Source organism: Monodelphis domestica, chromosome 1 (assembly GCF_027887165.1).
Source record: "Monodelphis domestica isolate mMonDom1 chromosome 1, mMonDom1.pri, whole genome shotgun sequence".
Lineage (NCBI taxonomy): Eukaryota > Metazoa > Chordata > Mammalia > Didelphimorphia > Didelphidae > Monodelphis > Monodelphis domestica.
In genome coordinates this window covers 170,830,319-170,848,070 of record NC_077227.1, presented here as the reverse complement: position 1 = coordinate 170,848,070, position 17,752 = coordinate 170,830,319, and the positions used below count along the sequence as shown (strand labels likewise).

The window sequence follows — 17,752 nt, the reverse complement described above, 5'->3', positions numbered from 1 at the left end:
AATTTCTTTTTGTGTGCCAGACAAAGAGAGAATGGTATGACATACATTCTGGCACCAGCACAAGCAACCTGACCCAGTGTCAGAGGGAAGAATAAGGAAAAGTGGAGGGGCCAGGAATCCAGGTGACAAGAGGCAGATGCAGAAGAGTAAGCTCCATGAGCAAACTGACCAACCAAGTAGATTCCTACAACTGATGTATTACTAGGAAGAGTTTTGTGTGCCAGTGTGCTCTACATACTAGAGCTGTAGTCCTAAACTAGGTTATAACTTATTGATAGGATTTTTCCTTAGACAGCTACATGTAGGAATTGTTTGGTTAAGCTATCACCTATCAAACCAAAGTTCTTTATGCAAATAACTTGTATGAAATTATATCTTCTCCCACAGTGTGTTTTCATACCAGGGAGGATCCTCCCTCTACCAATGTAATTGCCTCGCTATTCAACTTACAGACGTAGAAAATTGTCTAGAGCAATAGTGTACAAATTTTTATGGCTGCTTCCCATCAGTTAAAAGTTTTTGAGTACAATCCCTCAAATTGGGTATAATGATTTACAAAGTATATGTCAATTACTCTACTAATATGTAATAAAAAAGGATGAGGCAAAAATAAAGTAATATTTGGGCCTATAGTTAATAGAGGAAGGGCTACTGGAAGTCTGAACTTGGGTAATAGTTATATACGTGGAGAAAACCTGATGTGGAGGCAAGGATAAAATTTGACAAGGGGTTGGATGTGAGAGGTGAGGGAGATAAGATAAGAATAAAGCCATCCTTACAAATTTATGTGACTGGAAGAATGTTGATATTTTGGTCTGGGTAGATTATGACCCATACTTTTTGGGTGTTGGAAGAGGGATTCAGTGGGGTAGTTTTGTGTGGGTCCCATATATACTATCCTTCCATTGGTTGGCCACATATCCATTTTGGATCATCTCAGTGCAGGCCCCTTAAGGTTATTCCATACCCTTCTCATGGGACCCTAGCTCTCACATTGGAAACCAATGACCTAGGGCTTTAGTAAGCTGTTAAGTTACTGTGCCAGGGTCACTCAGTCACTGTATACCAAAAGGTAAGACTTGAACTTGAACCCAATTCTTCCTGACTGTCCACTGTCCCATCTTGCCTCTCATAAAATTTTATTTTGTGTACAGACATGTTAGAGAACATAGTCTTACAAAGGCCAATGACACATAATGTGCTAAAATCATATATCTGGTCATGGCCATTAGAGCTGGTGGGAATAGGAGCCTATCCCTGCAAAATAAGCTTGACTTATTGGGCCAAGATCTCTTTCCTAATAGGGCAGCCTCTAAGATCTAGGCAAGAGGCTACTTAGTAAAAGTGGTTCATTTGTATGTCTAACAAAATAAGTTAAAATTGAGGAAATTAACATTTAACTTTGTTACCACAATTGTTGGTTTTGCTTTCTCAGATCTTCTTGGTGAAAACATTTATCTGGTTTTGTTTACAATATCTCTAAGAATACTTAACTGCTTTTTAGTCCAGACAAGTTTTGTTCCTGACGAATATTGGCAATCCCTTGAAGTTGCACATCACATGGTTTTCAAATATCCTTTAGTGTTTCTTTTCCAAATTAAGAATTGTTTTAAGGATAATGTTTAACTCCTAGTACATATTTTAAATTTTCTCATATTTTTCTTTAATGCATCTCTTGTACTTTTCTTTAGGGGCAGTGTTGCTTTAGTAAGCATTCAATAGGAATCTATTAAGCACTAATATGCTGCATGTTGTAGGGAGACAGTTGAGAAGAAAATTTGAAGAAAATCTGCTATGAATCTTTGGTAACTTGGAGCCAGATAATGAAAGGGGCTTTTCCTAGAATTCTTATTTCAAAAGGAGATGTATTTTAGCTTGCCCAAGTGCTTTTTGAATCTTTTTTTTTAAGAAGTATTTGTTTTTTGAAATTTGGAAATGAGAATGCAATAGGAAAACTATTTTGCATTCAGTATTATTTGTCATTTTGTCCTTAATATTACTAATTATGGTTATTTGACCTGGGAATGGGCCGAAGGTTTGAGGGGGTACTCTTACCCCTTAATCTTTGCAAGCATGTATAAGGTTCTGTATGTCTTCGCAAAGGATAGTGTCCAGTTACTGGTAAGTTTAAATAAAAGTAACCAGGCTATTTGTTACTGCTATTTTTCTGCAATATTTCATATAGCAACTAAAAAAGTTTATATTGGCACAATGTAATTTTGTTTCATTAAGATTCTGAGCTGAGGTTCTAAATATCATAGGTCATATCATAGCTGTGAGGTCCTTGGTCCCAAAGACCTATGGCATATTCATCACTCAATAGGTGCAGAATCTAATAAAAGATTTTGTATATAGGTTAGTCCTGCTTAAAGAAAACCTGATTTTTAAAAAACCCAAACATTGAACTTCATATTATTTTCCTTACAACAATCCTACTATCCTGATAGATAGGAACTGGAGGTATTATCACCATTATATAAATAAGTTAACTGAAGCTCAAAGAGGTAGTACTTGTTTCATCACTATACCATTAAGTACCCACAGTAGGGACTCAAAAACAGCTCTTTCAATGCTGATGTTCACTGCTCTTTCCATTGTTTCTCATAAAGTATACACAAATGTTTTGCAGAGTAGTAGACAAAAATATAAGGTAATACTTACAAATGTCACCATAGACAACATTTTCCCTATAATATTTTTTTACCTTGGGGGAGAAATTTTAGGTAGTAGCTATCAACAATGAAAAATAAAAACATCTTTGGAATTTTAATGGAAAAACATGATTTGATTCTTAAAAGTTAAACTCAGATAGCTTTTCAAAAATATGTTATAGAAAAGGGAACCAAAAAACTGACATTTTTATTTGAGTGATTACTATGTGTAAAACCTTATAGCTGGCTAGTTCAGGTTTATTAAAGAACTATACTACCAATTTCTAAATGAATACTGAATCCCTTTGGAGGGAATTGTTATTTTGACCAAAAATATGATTTTAAAAAAAGTTTATCAGAAGCCTTTATTTTGGCCTTTATTTCAAATAATTGCATTATTGAAAACTAAAATACTTTTTTTTTTAAACCCTTACCTGTCTTGGAGTCAATACTGTGTATTGGTATTGGCTCCAAGGCAGAAGAGTGGTAAGGGCTAGGCAATGGGGGTCAAGTGACTTGCCCAGAGTCACACAGCTGGGAAGTGTCTGAGGCCAGATTTGAACCTAGGACCTCCCGTCTCTTGGGCTAGCTCTCAATCCACTGAGCTACCCAGCTGCCCCACTAAAATACTTTTAAAATGACAAATAAATTATTCAAGTGCCTAATATTGCTTATAATTTTCAGTTACCTCTTTATTAGTCACTAATATTATTGTGGTGGCCAAGAATGTATGAAATACAGTCTACAATATTGTAGAGTACTCATATCAATGAGGTCACAGGTTCATTGAAGTGCTAACTTTATTAACTAGCCAAACTTTCTATTTATGTGATAGTATTCCTTATATAATTCTCCATTTTTTATTCCCTTTTTCCAGTGAATTCTGTAAAATCTGTTAGTGATAGGTTAAATATGACTTAGGATGCCAATTGAATCAGTATAGCTGCTTTTTTTTTCCTGTTTGTACCAATAAACGGACTTATTTTTCTTTTTGCTTTTTTTTAGATTTGGGTTCCTAGACTTGCCCAAGCACTTTTGTCTGCTGTAGCAGATGTGAAGCTTTACTCATTGGTGAAGCAACTAGAAAACAAAGAAATGGCAAAATGGGTGGTAGGTCTTCCCCCTAAACTCTTTAAAACTGCATGTTAGTTCATTGATTCATATGGGCATAAAATATGTGGGAAAAGACTTAAAAGTCAGTTGTTTAAAGTACCTATAATTTAATAATAGCTAACATGTACATAATGCTTTAAAATATGTCATTTGATCTCTTCAATAGCTCTGAGAGGTGGGTGCTATTATTATCTTCATTTTACAGATAAGAAAACAGAGGCAAATAGAGGTAAAGTGACACCCAGAATCACACACCTATTAAGTATCTGGGGCAGAATTCAAACTCAGCTCTCTTCCTAACTCCAAGTGCAATGTATACCTGTATATAGATAAGTGTATTTTTTATTTCCAAAAAACAATTTATGTAATTATGTAGATGGTTTTCTTGAAAGTTGTCATTACACACAGTGCTGTACCCCCCCACCCCCACCCCTTTTAAAAAAATCTTTACCTTCCATCTTAGAATCAATACTATATATTGGTTTCAAGGCAGAAGAGCAGAAAGAGCTAGATAATGGGCTTAAGTGACTTGTCCAGGGTCACACAGATAGGAAGTATCTGAGACCATATTTAGGTCCAAGACCTGCTGTCACCAGGCCTGGCTTTCTATCCACTGAACCACCAGTGGATTGCTGCGTGCACCGCACCCCCCCACCCCCACCCCCACCCATCCTTTTTTAAGGGACACTTTGCCAATGCTGATAATGCAGTATTTTAATAAAACACTTTTACTCTAATCTAAGTTCCTAGGATCTTGAGATTTAGAGCTAAAAGGGATGTTAAAGATCAGACAGTCCAAACCTATCATTTTAAAGCTAAAGAAACTGAAGCCTAGAGAGGTTAAGAGACTTGCCTAATATCACATTGATAAGTAGCAAATTCAAATTTGAACACAGGACCTACATCCATTGTTCTTTCATTATACACAAGTTGCCTTATTTCACTCTTGTTCCATCTAAAAAATCACTCAGTAAAGGATTTGAGTAATTTAATAATACTCCAGCATTTATTTAGGTATTAGTCCTTTCCACAGCAAGGAAAGTCTTAAGATTTTCCCCCAAAGTTAAATACAGGTTTAGGAAACAATCGAGGTCCATTTATATACTTATATTCAATTTTTGTGTACCTCTCAAGACTATGGCTTTAGACCATTTTAAAATTAAAGTTTCAATATTAAAACCCACAAGACTCTTTCTTGATTTTTTTCCCTCTTCTTTATTTCTTCTTAGTTGGCTATTAAAAATGGGTCTAGGTCTCAAACCTGGAACATAGAGGTCTACTGAGAACCAGAAGATTGGCAGAAAGAGCCCAAAAATGCCTACAATCTGATTTTTGACTTAAGGATGCCTAATGGACAGTTTCACTTCCTTACCAAATATTATATATTGCTAAGACCAGAAACTACCCATTGTACTTTGTAAATTTCATTTGTGGGGAAGAGAAAGGTACAAGTCAATTGAATTAATATAGATATAAAAGGTGTTCATTATTATGCCTTTAAAATTATCTGTTTAGCATAGAACTGTATAGCATAATTTTTTCCTAATTTAAAAAAAAGTCTGTTTTTCCATCTGTCTTCCCCATGTATCCCTACCCACCAAAAGATAAAATTTCCAAAACGGTGATGATTTTAAACTTTTTATTTTTCACCCAAAAAGCCAAAGGAGAAATTATTCATTCTGAATGAGTTACTCATATGAATATTAACAGAACATACCTGTGAAAACAATTATTATATGAGAAATAATTTGACCCTTACCCAATTTGAGTAGACCCCAGCCCTTCCTAAATCATTGATTTTATCCCTGTGTTGTTTCAATCGGTATTATTTAGTTTAATGTAATTTCCATAAGGATAATGATTATTTCTTTTGTATTTACAGATATTAATATACATTGTCAGTTAAGGATAAGCAACTAATTGTAATTAATAATATAATTAGGCATAATTAGATTACATTAAATAGCTGAATAGATTCACTTCATGTTAGACTAAAGAGTTTCGTAGGACATGACCTTGCCTGACCACAGCTCCAAGATGGAGCTATCCTTCGACCTATCCATTTCCACTCTTAAGTTTTATCATTTCTGTTCTGTGGGACCGAGAGGTCATAAGGTTCACTGGAAAGTCCCTGGGTCACTTCCCTGATTGGACAACACTGGGCAGATCTTGGCCACCTCATTATTTTGGATAAAGGTCGTTCCTTTGCTGTATGTATCGAGCTGTCTCCACTCTTCAGACCTCGACTCATTGTCATAAATTCACCCTATTGTTTTATGACAATAAGCCAGTAGCAATTCTGCCTAGACCTGCCTGACTGTGATCCACTAATGGGAATGTATATTTTTCTACTGTACCAGTCCAGATGGCCTTATACTTAATAGGTTGATTGTCTGGGACTGAAGGGTTTTAACTGTTGTCTCCTAGAACAAGGAGTCTCAAACCATGAAGAAGGTTGTTGGGGATCCTATTTGTTGGAGGCCAGGTCCCTTTAATAAATAGTTAATTGACTTGTTGCTCTGCCTCGGTTGTTTTATTGTAGATTGGATAAATTTGTGGCATTAGAACTCGAATCATTGTAGAGTTTTTGTTAAATCTTGTAACCTCAGCAGTTGGATTTTAGCCCAAAACATTTCTACTTCTCAGGCAAATTGTATGCCAATTTATAGCTTTTTTTAAGGAAGTCTCATGCATAATTCTTATAAAAGTTGAATTCATTTGAACTGTCAAGAATACTTTAAAAAATAAGTCAGTGGACCCATTAAAAAATACTTTATCTGGGAAATGATACACCTAAATAATTTGTAAACAGTATTGTACATACCAAAGAAAACTTTTTCTTTTGCGCTTTCCCTTGGTGAGGAAGAACTCAACATTTTCCTTTGTGATTTCTATATGATCACTAGCACCTGGAGGTATATAGTTTATTCTCTAATAATATTTTTGATAATTATAAATATCTTTAATTTTTATGAACTTCATTATTTTAGAATGTTCATATATTGAATCTAGTTAACTTTAACTGTGTAACAGAATTTATCATTAAATAAGTGCATTTCAGGGTATTCAGAAGTACTATCCAGCTTTAAATATTTCATAAAAGTATTTAGCATTCCAGTATCTTGTACACTTATTAAAAACAGAGCTAAGTTTACTATAGATCAGAAATCACTCAGCAAGTATATATATTAAGTGTGCCAGGCACTAATAGGCCTTGTCCTCAAGTACTAGTAATACCAGTATTTCTGAGGAGAAATTCACAGTTTCAGAGATTTAAATTCATTAAGGAATTATCTTTATTGAAGTTATTTACATGATATAAGCAGACTTCTGGAATAATAGACATTACAAAAACAATTCAAGTAGAGCTTATTAAATTATGTGCATTATACTAAGTCCTAATTCTGTACTTTACCTTCCATGTGACCCTGGCTGGGCAAGCCATTTCCCTCCACAGTGCCTCAGTTTCCTCATTTGTAAAATTGAGAGCTGGACTAGAGGTCTCTTCATTTTAAATACTGTGATTCATGAATATTTAATGGGGATAATGTCTGTTAAATGATGACATTTTCTCTCATATTGGAGAATTGTGTACTTATTCCCATAGGAAAGGGTTAGCAGCACCTTTTCATTGCTTCTTCCACACACCATTGCATATAATTGTTCTTAGTTCTTTTGCCAGTTGTGCTCTTGGTTTACTTGGTATTGCTGTACCAGAACTCTCACAAACACCATGGAAACTGTTCTCACCATCTTTGCTCTTTTCTACTACCCACTGGAAGGTTCTAAGTTTGTGAACAGGTGAGGAATCCTATTTTTAATTAGGCCTTCAGATGTAATTATTGATTTGTGCTATAGGAAACTGGAAATACAAAACATAGTAATTTATTATTAAATTCCTCTTTCCTGTTGCAGTCCTGAAAAATGCATGTGTTCTCTTTGCTCTCTTTATAATAGACATTGAAAGATTCTCATCAAGTGCCTTCTCCTGGAATTTTTATATTTTGTAATCTGCATATATGTCATATTCCTTGAGTAGAAAGAAAATTTTTTTAAAGCACTGTCATTTTTTGTTTCTGTGCTTAGTAGAGTACTTAATAAATATTTGTTGAGTTATATCGAATTTAATTATTTGGTGTTTACTAAATGATTTATTCTTTAGCCATTCACTATACTGTCTTAATAAATTCTGTTGGATTGGAAACTTTAGCAATTTACTTCCAAATCACAATCTCATATATTCTGAAAGTGTCATTGCTTACATTGTATTACCTAAGTATTGTAACCATAACATTTCTTTAATTTAGTTCTAATTTTAAAGTTGTTTTCAGGATTGAGAAAAGGGGTCTAAGTGTACTTTGTCTGCTTTATGAGACCTTCATCCTGTAATCAGGAATGTTTTTTTAGAAGACTAGTGACAAAATGAGACCTACCTTTTTTGGACAAAGCCAATGCAAAAATCTGTCTTTCTTCTATTTGTTACAAGGGCTTGGTTTTTCTTTTTTTCAGTTGAGAGGAAAGGTAGAAGGAAGACAAAAATTAAATGCTTGTTTCATTGACAAACCAGAATGAAAGCTATGGTTGCCTTAGGGAATAAATAAATTTAATAATTAGGTACTAACCATAAAAAAGAAAAAAGGTTAGTGACAGGTGTATGATAGTGTGCTCTTCAGACATATTTGCATATTTTATAAATTAGATATTGGCATTAAAATATGAGAATAACTTTAACAAGAAATTGTATTCATTTTCAGTCTCCTTTGTGTATCACAATTTGAAAAATGATTAAATTTCAAAATAGAGAAATATATTTGAGCTTTGACCCACTTTTACTCGTTTATAGTTTTATGTACTCATCCCTGGTAGCACTTGCCTTCATCATTCGACCAACGGCTGTCATTCCATGGATACCTTTGCTCTTTAGACATTTCTGGCAAGAGCAGAAAAAACTTGATCTTGTTCTACAGCACTTTTTACCTGTGGGGTAAGTATCCTTTAAAATTCTTTTTTTCCCCTTGGTATATGCATTTTGAATAAGTTTTTCATATCTTCCAGGTTTGTTCAATACTTTTTGAAAGCATTGAGAAATATTCAAGTTCAAGAAAGCAAAAAAAAAAAAGTCAACTCATGCTACCTTATCATGATTCTGTAAATACTATTTTATATTTTTAAAAATGATTTTTTATATCATCCTATCTAAACTTGGAATTTCTGTAGCAACTCCTTTTTTTTTTAATTCCTACTTTCCATCTTAGAATCAATACTATGTATTGGTTCCAAGGTAGAAGAGTAGTCAGGGCTGGCCATGGGAATTAAATGACTTGCCCAGGGTTACACAGTTAGGAATTATCTAAGACCAGATTTGAACCCAGGACCTCCCATTTCTATGCTTGACTCTCAATCCACTGAGCTATCTAGCTATTCCTGTATTGACTCTTAAATGATCATTAAAATATCTCAGTAACATTCTGAATCATTAATAATATTGGTAGCAAGTTGGAAAGGCTTTTATAACTAACCTTTTTTTTTTTTAAATACGGTTAGTACCAAACCTTTCCATCCTTTATCACACTTCTACCTTTCCTTTCAACTGAAAAAAAATATCATGTGGGTAACTTGGATTCATCAAAGTTATTTTGAATTCTCTTCCTATTATCCAATATACTGCTACACCAAACCAATTTAGGATTGCCCAGCAGCATAATGCACATAGCCTTAAGTCTTTTGAGCATATTATTTATACAGGAATTAAATATTTCCAGGCCCCAAATACACCCTTTTATTTTATGCCATTCTCACTTGATACTGAATATTGATAATGTTCTGAGATAAGAACTTTTATGACATGAGACAATAATTCTACACTTAATTACAACCAATTTAGAACATAGTGTAAAAGAAAAATACAAAAAAATGAATCTCAAAATGTTACATTAAAGACAATTTCTCATCAGTAAAAGCTCATTTAGAATTTGAAAAAACTTATTTGAAATTATAGTAAAGCAGTGGGAAAGGATTTAATGTAAATGTTTGGGAAAACTTACAGTTGCAAATATTTTCTTTTTAGTAGATTCAGACTAAAGTGAATGATTACTTTTTTAATCATTTTTTTTCTTCCAGGCTAGTCACTTTGGGTTTTTCTTTGATAATTGATCGTATCTTTTTTGGTCAGGTAAGTCTAAATTTATTAGTAGCTATTTGAAATTTAGTACAATCAAACCTGGATTAACCAGAATACTCAATCATAATTTTTTTTTCTGCCCTCAACTTGAAAGACTAAAAAGTAGGGAATAAGAAAGATAGCTCATATGAGCTTACTTTAAAAAAGAAAAAGAACCTTCCAAAGTATGCCCTAGGGGCCAATATAATTCAACCTAATCACTTATAATTTAACACAATTCCTACTTAGTATATCTAGCAGTTTGAGGAACATAAAATGGGCCAAGAAATATATACTATAAAAGTTTTCTATTTTTAGCAAAAAAAAAAGTCAAAACTAAAAGAACTAGTAGTAACTTTAAGTCATTTGGGAAATCAATCAGATCACCTTACATCCGTTCTGAACCTTCAAAGCTATTGGATATAAATGATGACATGATGATTAGCCATTTATTTTCACTTTCTTATACCTGACATCAGGTATACATGCTCTAAGAAAGCACAGTGAGTCTGTTAAAGTATATGGCATATCTCCAAGCAGAATGATCCTCAATCCTCTGTAATCTCAATCCACAGTAACTATAGCAGCATAAGAGAAAAGAGGTTAGAAGATGCTGAAATTTCTTTTTAGACATAATTTGACTGTTGGTACTCTAAATAGATCTTTTTATGCATCTTAATCTTCATTTTCATGGAGCTAACCACAACAAGAAAACTTCATGGAATAGCTAATAATCTCATACTGCTGTGCTTATTATAAACATTTGCAAAAAGACTGCCATGAAAATAACTATAGTTTATATATCAACTTATGGTGCAGATGTTGAAGAGTAGAGAAATTCTATAAAGAAGTTGGTAAGACCCTTCAAATTAAACTAACATATACTTTAATTACTCGTTTTCTTCGATGTGAAAGTAGACCTACGAGAAGACAGCAAAAAATATATTGAAAAAAATATGATTGAAGATTAAGAAATGATGAGATCAGAGGCTTATAAACCATAGAACATTTTTGCCCACATAAAGTGGATTTAAGAAAAGAATCAGAACATAGTAGATGTGGTTAAAAAAATATTTTTTTTTTAATTTTTTTTTAAGCATACAGAGAACAACTAGTTAGTGATTGGGGTGGGAGTCATTTCAACATCAGCTAGTAATCTGACTGACTTGTTTAGTAAAGCAAAGATTAAAACCAATATTAAATCAGAAGACAAAAATTAGAATAGCACCCAACAAAGACACCTCCTACCTGACCTACTAAAACAAGTTTACTAATAGTGAAAAATGGGAAATGGAAAAAGGACATCAGCAATGGCTATTTTACACTTGCCTGAGGGAGTTTAACCTAGTGTTAAATATTCACCACAATAAGGTGACCAAACAATTTTAGAAACCACCTGAGTCAGGAAAAATGTGAGCAGAGAGACCCAGCAGCCAGTGGTAAAGTGGGATTTGAAATATAAACTTATTTGTAAAATCTTACAAAGGCTGATGGTTTAGAAAATCATAGCCAATATCATTTCAAATACTGAGAAGTAGAGGGAAAAACAAATCTACAGAAACCTTGGGAAGAGACCTAAGGAAGCCAGATCATCATGAGAGCATTTAAGAATGAAAATGACAGGAGAAAAACAGATGAAAAGTGGAAATGTTCTGTCAAAGTTTTAGTAAGAAGCTTATTTCTCCATCACTGACAGTGAAGCTGCTACATTTGGATTCAGAACATTGGAGTCCATGTAGTGCTACATTAGAGGGTAGAAATGGCACTAAAGAAAACAAATGGAAAGAAAATTTCCAACAAACTAAATATGCAGAGAGGTTTGTGCTGGAGGCAACACAGTATTGAGGGTGTTGAGAGATTGATGTTCAAGATATCTGAAAAAGGGACCCAAAAAAATCATAGTCATCATTACTGGAAAAAAATATGCCTGAGGCTTTATCAGGACTATGGAGTCCTATGACTACTTTCTATTTCTGTAAAATTTCATGAGAATAAACTGCACATGTATTAAGGACATCCCTCATAAGACATCAGGAGGAACAAGTAGACTTTTGTAATGTTCTTTTACAGTTGATGTCTTTATAGTCAAACAACTGACTGAAGGATGAAGAGAATATAAGATCCTGCTATGCTTATTATCTGTTGACTATTAAAAAGTATTTCATTCAATGAAGCACATTTCCTTGATGGCTCTCCTGTAATCTAGTGACTACTATGCAGATGTTAAAATTATACAAATTTTTCTGAAAGGTGCAAAATAGAGCTAATTTTGTTCATCAACACTGCTATTAATGGACTTGTAAAGGTTCAGCCCAACATGGGAAAAACCCAGGAGTTGAAAAATGCTTACTTTCCAGACTTATATACTTCAGTATATATATTTTCAGCACTATAGCAGATGACAAAGAACCAAGCTCCAAATTGAATAGAAGGAAGATGGTGAATTGCATTTCATTTGGAAAGTTGGGTAATGCTTTTAATGACCCCAAGCTTCTCTCTGAAACAAAAACTTAGCTTTTTTAACATCAATATTCTTCAGTGATTATATCTATTCCTGCAAATCATGAAATTGTGGATCAACCAAAAAACAACAGAGCCTAATGAGCATGAATATATTGTAGCATGTTACCAATGGAGAATTGTGAATGAGTGGTTCAAGTCATTTCATAAGAGGTTCATATAGCCAGGGATAACTGACAGGCAGACAGCCCAGACACATAAAGTCAAAACCCCTAGAAGATTGCTCTACAAATCATTAGGCAAACCCCACCTTTGGAGGATTTATAGGAGAATATGGTCAGGGGTACAAGATAAGGAGTGGACAGGTCACAGTCTTCACCATAGGAGAGAGAGTACCCACATCAATGAGAGCACAGATCCACAGAAATGTCATATAATAGCACTAGAACATTACTAAATAGTAATGTTTATGGTGTAGATGCCTCAATTCCATATTTAGGAATCCACCAAATATTGCAAACCTAAACACAGTTTTACTGGAGACTAATTAATGTCAATTAAATATGAACTATGCCTCTTCTCTGAATCTTTAAAGCACTGTTTTCCAAATGGCACATTGAGTGTGAAAACATCAGTAATAGTTAAGAATGACTTACATAGTAATTAGATGTAAACACAGCACTAGTATTTTGATACTAGCATTTTAGAAACTATTCCTTCATATTTTAAAGATGTAATCAATGCTTCAAATTAATCAAGATTGAGTCAGATCCTGAAATTATCAGAATTCATGCTTAGTTCTGATGTATTTCTAACTACTATTTTTTTCCCTTCAAATATTTCAGTGGACCTTTGTTCAACTTAATTTTTTGAAGTTTAATGTACTAAAGAACTTGGGCACATTTTATGGATCTCATCCATGGCACTGGTATATCTGTCAAGGATTCCCAGTTATTTTAGGCCCTCATCTACCCTTCTTTATTCATGGATGCTTCCTAACTCCAAGGAGATATCGGATACTTTTAGTGGCTATAATATGGACAGTTCTGGTTTATAGGTAAGACTTTTTCTTTTTTTTTTTGGTACTAATTATTAAAAATACAAACAAGGGATGAATTGTGTAGTGATTAAATGGATCCTGTTTTAACAGTTCACTCATGCATGCTCAGATTTATCAGGAATTGTTTGGTACCAGGAAAAATGAATTATTAAATCAATTCCTACTATTCCTACTACTATTATAAAATAAAAATTATTATTTATAACATATATAAAGGACCCCAGAAATCAGAAGTTTCTAACCAGAGATAACTCATTAATTTAAATGAAATTTCTCTATTAGTCTAAAATCACAATTAGCACTTTGTAATATGGAAACTCATGAATTATTAGATATTAGAATCAGCATATAACAAAAAAAAAGGCTCATCAGATTTTCCAGGAGGATGAATTTTTTGTTCAGAGCAGTTTCTGAAAATCTACAAAGTTATCCCAAGCTTATAATTTTTATCATTGAAAGAAGTACATGAACCAGTGAGCTTTATTGTATTCAGTTGTAGCACATGGAGCCCATCTCTTACGCATTGAGTCCCCTGAAAACGACCTCAGATCCTACATAAACAAGTCCCCACCAAATTATTTCTTTACCAATCACCAATAAAACCATTTTCTTAAACAACAAAGCAAATAAGTAACAATGATTATTTTCCCCACCTCAGTACACATGGGTGGCCCTTTTTTAGGTAGTACAATGGTTAGAGCACTGGGCCAGGAATCAGGAAGATCTGAATTAAATTGTCATTTCAGACATTTACAAGATTTGTGATCCTGAGTAAGTCACTTTAAGCTCTGTCTGCCTCACTCTCTTCAATTATAAAATGGGGATAATATCACAGCACCTCTCTCTCATAATTGTTTCAAAGAAGATAATATTTGTAAAGTACTTAGCACAGTGCCTGATACAAAGGACACTATTCGTAAGTGCTTGTTTCCTTCCCTCCTTCCATGGCATAATGTCACCAGTGAGAGGGAACAAGTGTGACCAGAGATTACAGGATCATATTTTTTGGCTAGAAGAGACCTTGGGTTTCATTTAGTTTAACTCTTCTATTTTAATGACTAGGAGACTGAGGTCCAGATTACTTTTCCAGGGTTATATATGTAGTAAATAACAAATTTGTTGTTGAAATACAGCATTTTTTCCCACCATACTCTCATGTATTAAATGGATGTACACATAAGAAACATGTGTGGCTAGGGAACACACAACTAGGGCAGCTCATATCTCTAATACTACTCCATTTTGTATGATGTTCTGTGGACATAGAACCACTGCTATCTTCCGATAGCATCCCTGCTGAGATGGTCTGTGATGGGTGTCTTTGCTGCTGTTGTTTGGGGCTGCCCATCTGATGACAGGCAGAGTAGCCTGTAAGCTCTTTCAGGTCAAATGTCCCAACCCCCAACAGCTGTTTCAGCTCTTCTATATGAAATGTGGGCACCAGCCAGCTGCAAGACATTTAAACCTGCCCTTTGAACACCTTCTGCTTCTGTCTCAACTCGTGCTTATTTCCGTTTTCATAATACCAATTGTGGTTGATGCAAATCCCACACTGGGGGTAACAGTGACAAAATGGGTTGGGTAGAGCTAGTGCTCTCTGCTAGTAATAAGGTTACTATTTTCTTTATAGAAGAATAATTGCTATTTTAATATAGAAAATTTGGGAAATACCCAGTGCATGTTAATTTATATGATTCTACTTATATGGACAACACATTAGGTGATAGTAGCCCTGGAGTTGGAAAAACCTGGGTTCAGATGACAATTTAAGACATTTAACTAAATGTGTGATCCAGCTAAATTGCATAACCTCTTAGGAAATGAGGTAGTTGGGTTTGATAAGTTTTAGGACCTCTTCCAACTTTAAATCTGTGCTCCTAAGGCCTCTCCCCCTGCAAAAAAACTTCAATGCAAAGTGCTTTTGATTATTTGTAATTAGTTTAACTGAAGAGTTATTTGTTTTCTGTAACATTTAGTATATTTATTCCTTAGATTATTATTTACTGTAAGATAGAATATTTAAAGTCTTCTGTAATATTTGTTTTGTTACAGCATGTTGAGCCACAAAGAATTCAGGTTTATCTATCCAATTTTACCATTTTGTATGGTATTCTGTGGTAAGTACTTTAACTTATTATGGAAAACCATCATTTTTATCTAAAAAACTGTTAAGAAGTTATGCTTGGCAAAGCCTATCAAACTTTATCATTCCTTTCCTCTTAGCAATGACTAGATATTACTTTGTTTTTGTTGTTCAGAGCTATCTGACTCTTTGTGACCACATTTGGAGTTTTCTTGACAAAGATACTGGAGTAGTGTGTCATTTTCTTTTCCAGCTTATTTTATAGATGTGGAAACTGAGGTAAACAGGGTTAAGTGACTTACTATGGGTCACACAGCTAATAAAGTGTCTGAGTCCAGATTTGAACTCAGATAGAGTCTTCCTGACTCCAAGTTGGGCACTGTATCCACTGTGCCACCTAGCAGCCCTAATTCTCTTGCTTACCACAATTTATTTGAATCACTTTCCTGTTACTTTGATATTATTAAATCAGAATGGATTTGCATTATCATTTTGTGCCTTTACCTTTCAATATTATATGACTATACACCTGCATATATGTATACATGTTTATACATATATGATACATAAACTATATATATTGACCAGTTTCCTCGTTTCATTTTTATAGAACCATTATCATCTTATACAAGCTATTTTGATTTTAACAGGTAACTGTTCAAATTAGTTTGTAACAAACATGATATCTACACGTAATCTAACTAGTATCTCTTAACATGCAACAACAAAAAAAGCACCTTAACTTCCATCTTAGAATCAATACTGTGCATTGGTTCTAAGGCAGAAGAGCAGTAAGAGTTAGGCAATAGGGGTTAAGTGACTTGCCCAGGGTCACACAGCTAAGAAATGTTTGAATCCAGATTTGAACCCAGGACCTCCCATCTCTGGGCCTGGCTCTCAATTCCCTCAGCCACCCAGCTGCCCTGCTTAACATGCAACTTTTAAAAAGTTTATGAAATGAAAAGGCTCTCTATAACCAGGTAATAACAGAATTGTACATACTGGATTTAAAAAAAAAAGGCTGAACTAAAATATATTTTCATAAAGAAAAAAATCCCTTTATAGGTTTTGAAAACCTATTTATTATGATTTTCTAATACATAAAAGTTATTCTTTAAAGACTGAATCTAATATACACTTGCAAGTTTTTAAAGTGATTCACTCTTTTACCTTTAAACAAGTACCTAAACTACTGAATATTTAACTTCTTATAGAAACCATCATTTATGTATAAAACTGCTTTTCACTCCAGTTTTCTGCTAGAAATTTAGTACTTGTTTTGCTTGTGACTTCCAGTGTTTACTGTTTTTGAAGGATCATTTTAATTGAAGCCTGTCCAAACTCTTTTGTAAAACTTATCTAGAAATAGTTCTGAACTATTGGTTTTTTTTGTTTGTTTTTACTGATGCAAGGTTTTCTTCAGAATAATTGTTGGTCCTTGTCATATATTGTGAAAGAAGAAAAGCATTTGCATTGGGAGTTGGGGAGACTTCAGATCAGGCAGCTATTTTGCTCAAAACTGTTTCTAAAAATTCTAGGCTGGAATTAAACTGCCTCATCTGTGCAACAGTTAAGAGATTTTCAGAGCTCATTTTGACATTTTTCTGGACAGACATACAACTATTAATCTTTGTATGTACATTGTGTCCACAAGTCATCAACAATCTAACTTATTAATCATACCTCACATACAAAGTTCTCAGAAGCTTCTACTCCTAAACAGATACCTGCTTAGGACCCATATAGAAATTTGTTGACGTGGTGGTCTTTTTGTAAATAGTCAGACTGACCTTATCCTACTGTAGATAACTCTAAACCTAACTTCTGTTAAAGGGGAAAGTGGGAAACCCCTGGAAGGCTGATATAATGGTTAGTCAGAATGAATTGGTGAGCTGACCCTCAAGGATATCCCCCCCATCCAGATAGAGAGCCGATGGCTGCCCTCTGTCCCTGATGGGGGGAATGCAGAGGTCTGTACCAGGTTAGAGAACACCACAGGAGTAGAGAAATGTTGGTTAGGGATTTTGCGAAACTAACCCTCCTCGGTGGAAGCTCAATGGCCTTCAACCCAAGATTTGGCTTAACCTGAGATCTAATAGAGATCTCCCTCCAAATAACCCTTCTCCTACTAGTCCTCCTTCACCCTCTTGATAACTGATCTGACTGCATTTGTTCTTTAGTTGAAATATGGTTTAATAGTGAATAACAAGGAAAGATTGGGAAAG

The 17,752-nt window shown here is 34.2% G+C and overlaps 1 protein-coding gene across 1 annotated transcript in view; it reads left to right on the top strand.

Annotated features, from left to right (window-relative positions):
- The window catches only part of PIGB (phosphatidylinositol glycan anchor biosynthesis class B), a 30,541-nt gene that overhangs the window by 1,327 nt on the left and 11,462 nt on the right, over positions 1 to 17,752 (top strand). The window contains exons 2-8 of the mRNA XM_056815662.1: positions 1,951 to 2,121; positions 3,657 to 3,761; positions 7,435 to 7,565; positions 8,608 to 8,748; positions 9,885 to 9,936; positions 13,230 to 13,441; positions 15,497 to 15,561. Of these exons, the coding sequence (XP_056671640.1) occupies positions 1,951 to 2,121; positions 3,657 to 3,761; positions 7,435 to 7,565; positions 8,608 to 8,748; positions 9,885 to 9,936; positions 13,230 to 13,441; positions 15,497 to 15,561 (877 nt within the window). The remainder of the gene's footprint in view (positions 1 to 1,950; positions 2,122 to 3,656; positions 3,762 to 7,434; positions 7,566 to 8,607; positions 8,749 to 9,884; positions 9,937 to 13,229; positions 13,442 to 15,496; positions 15,562 to 17,752) is intronic.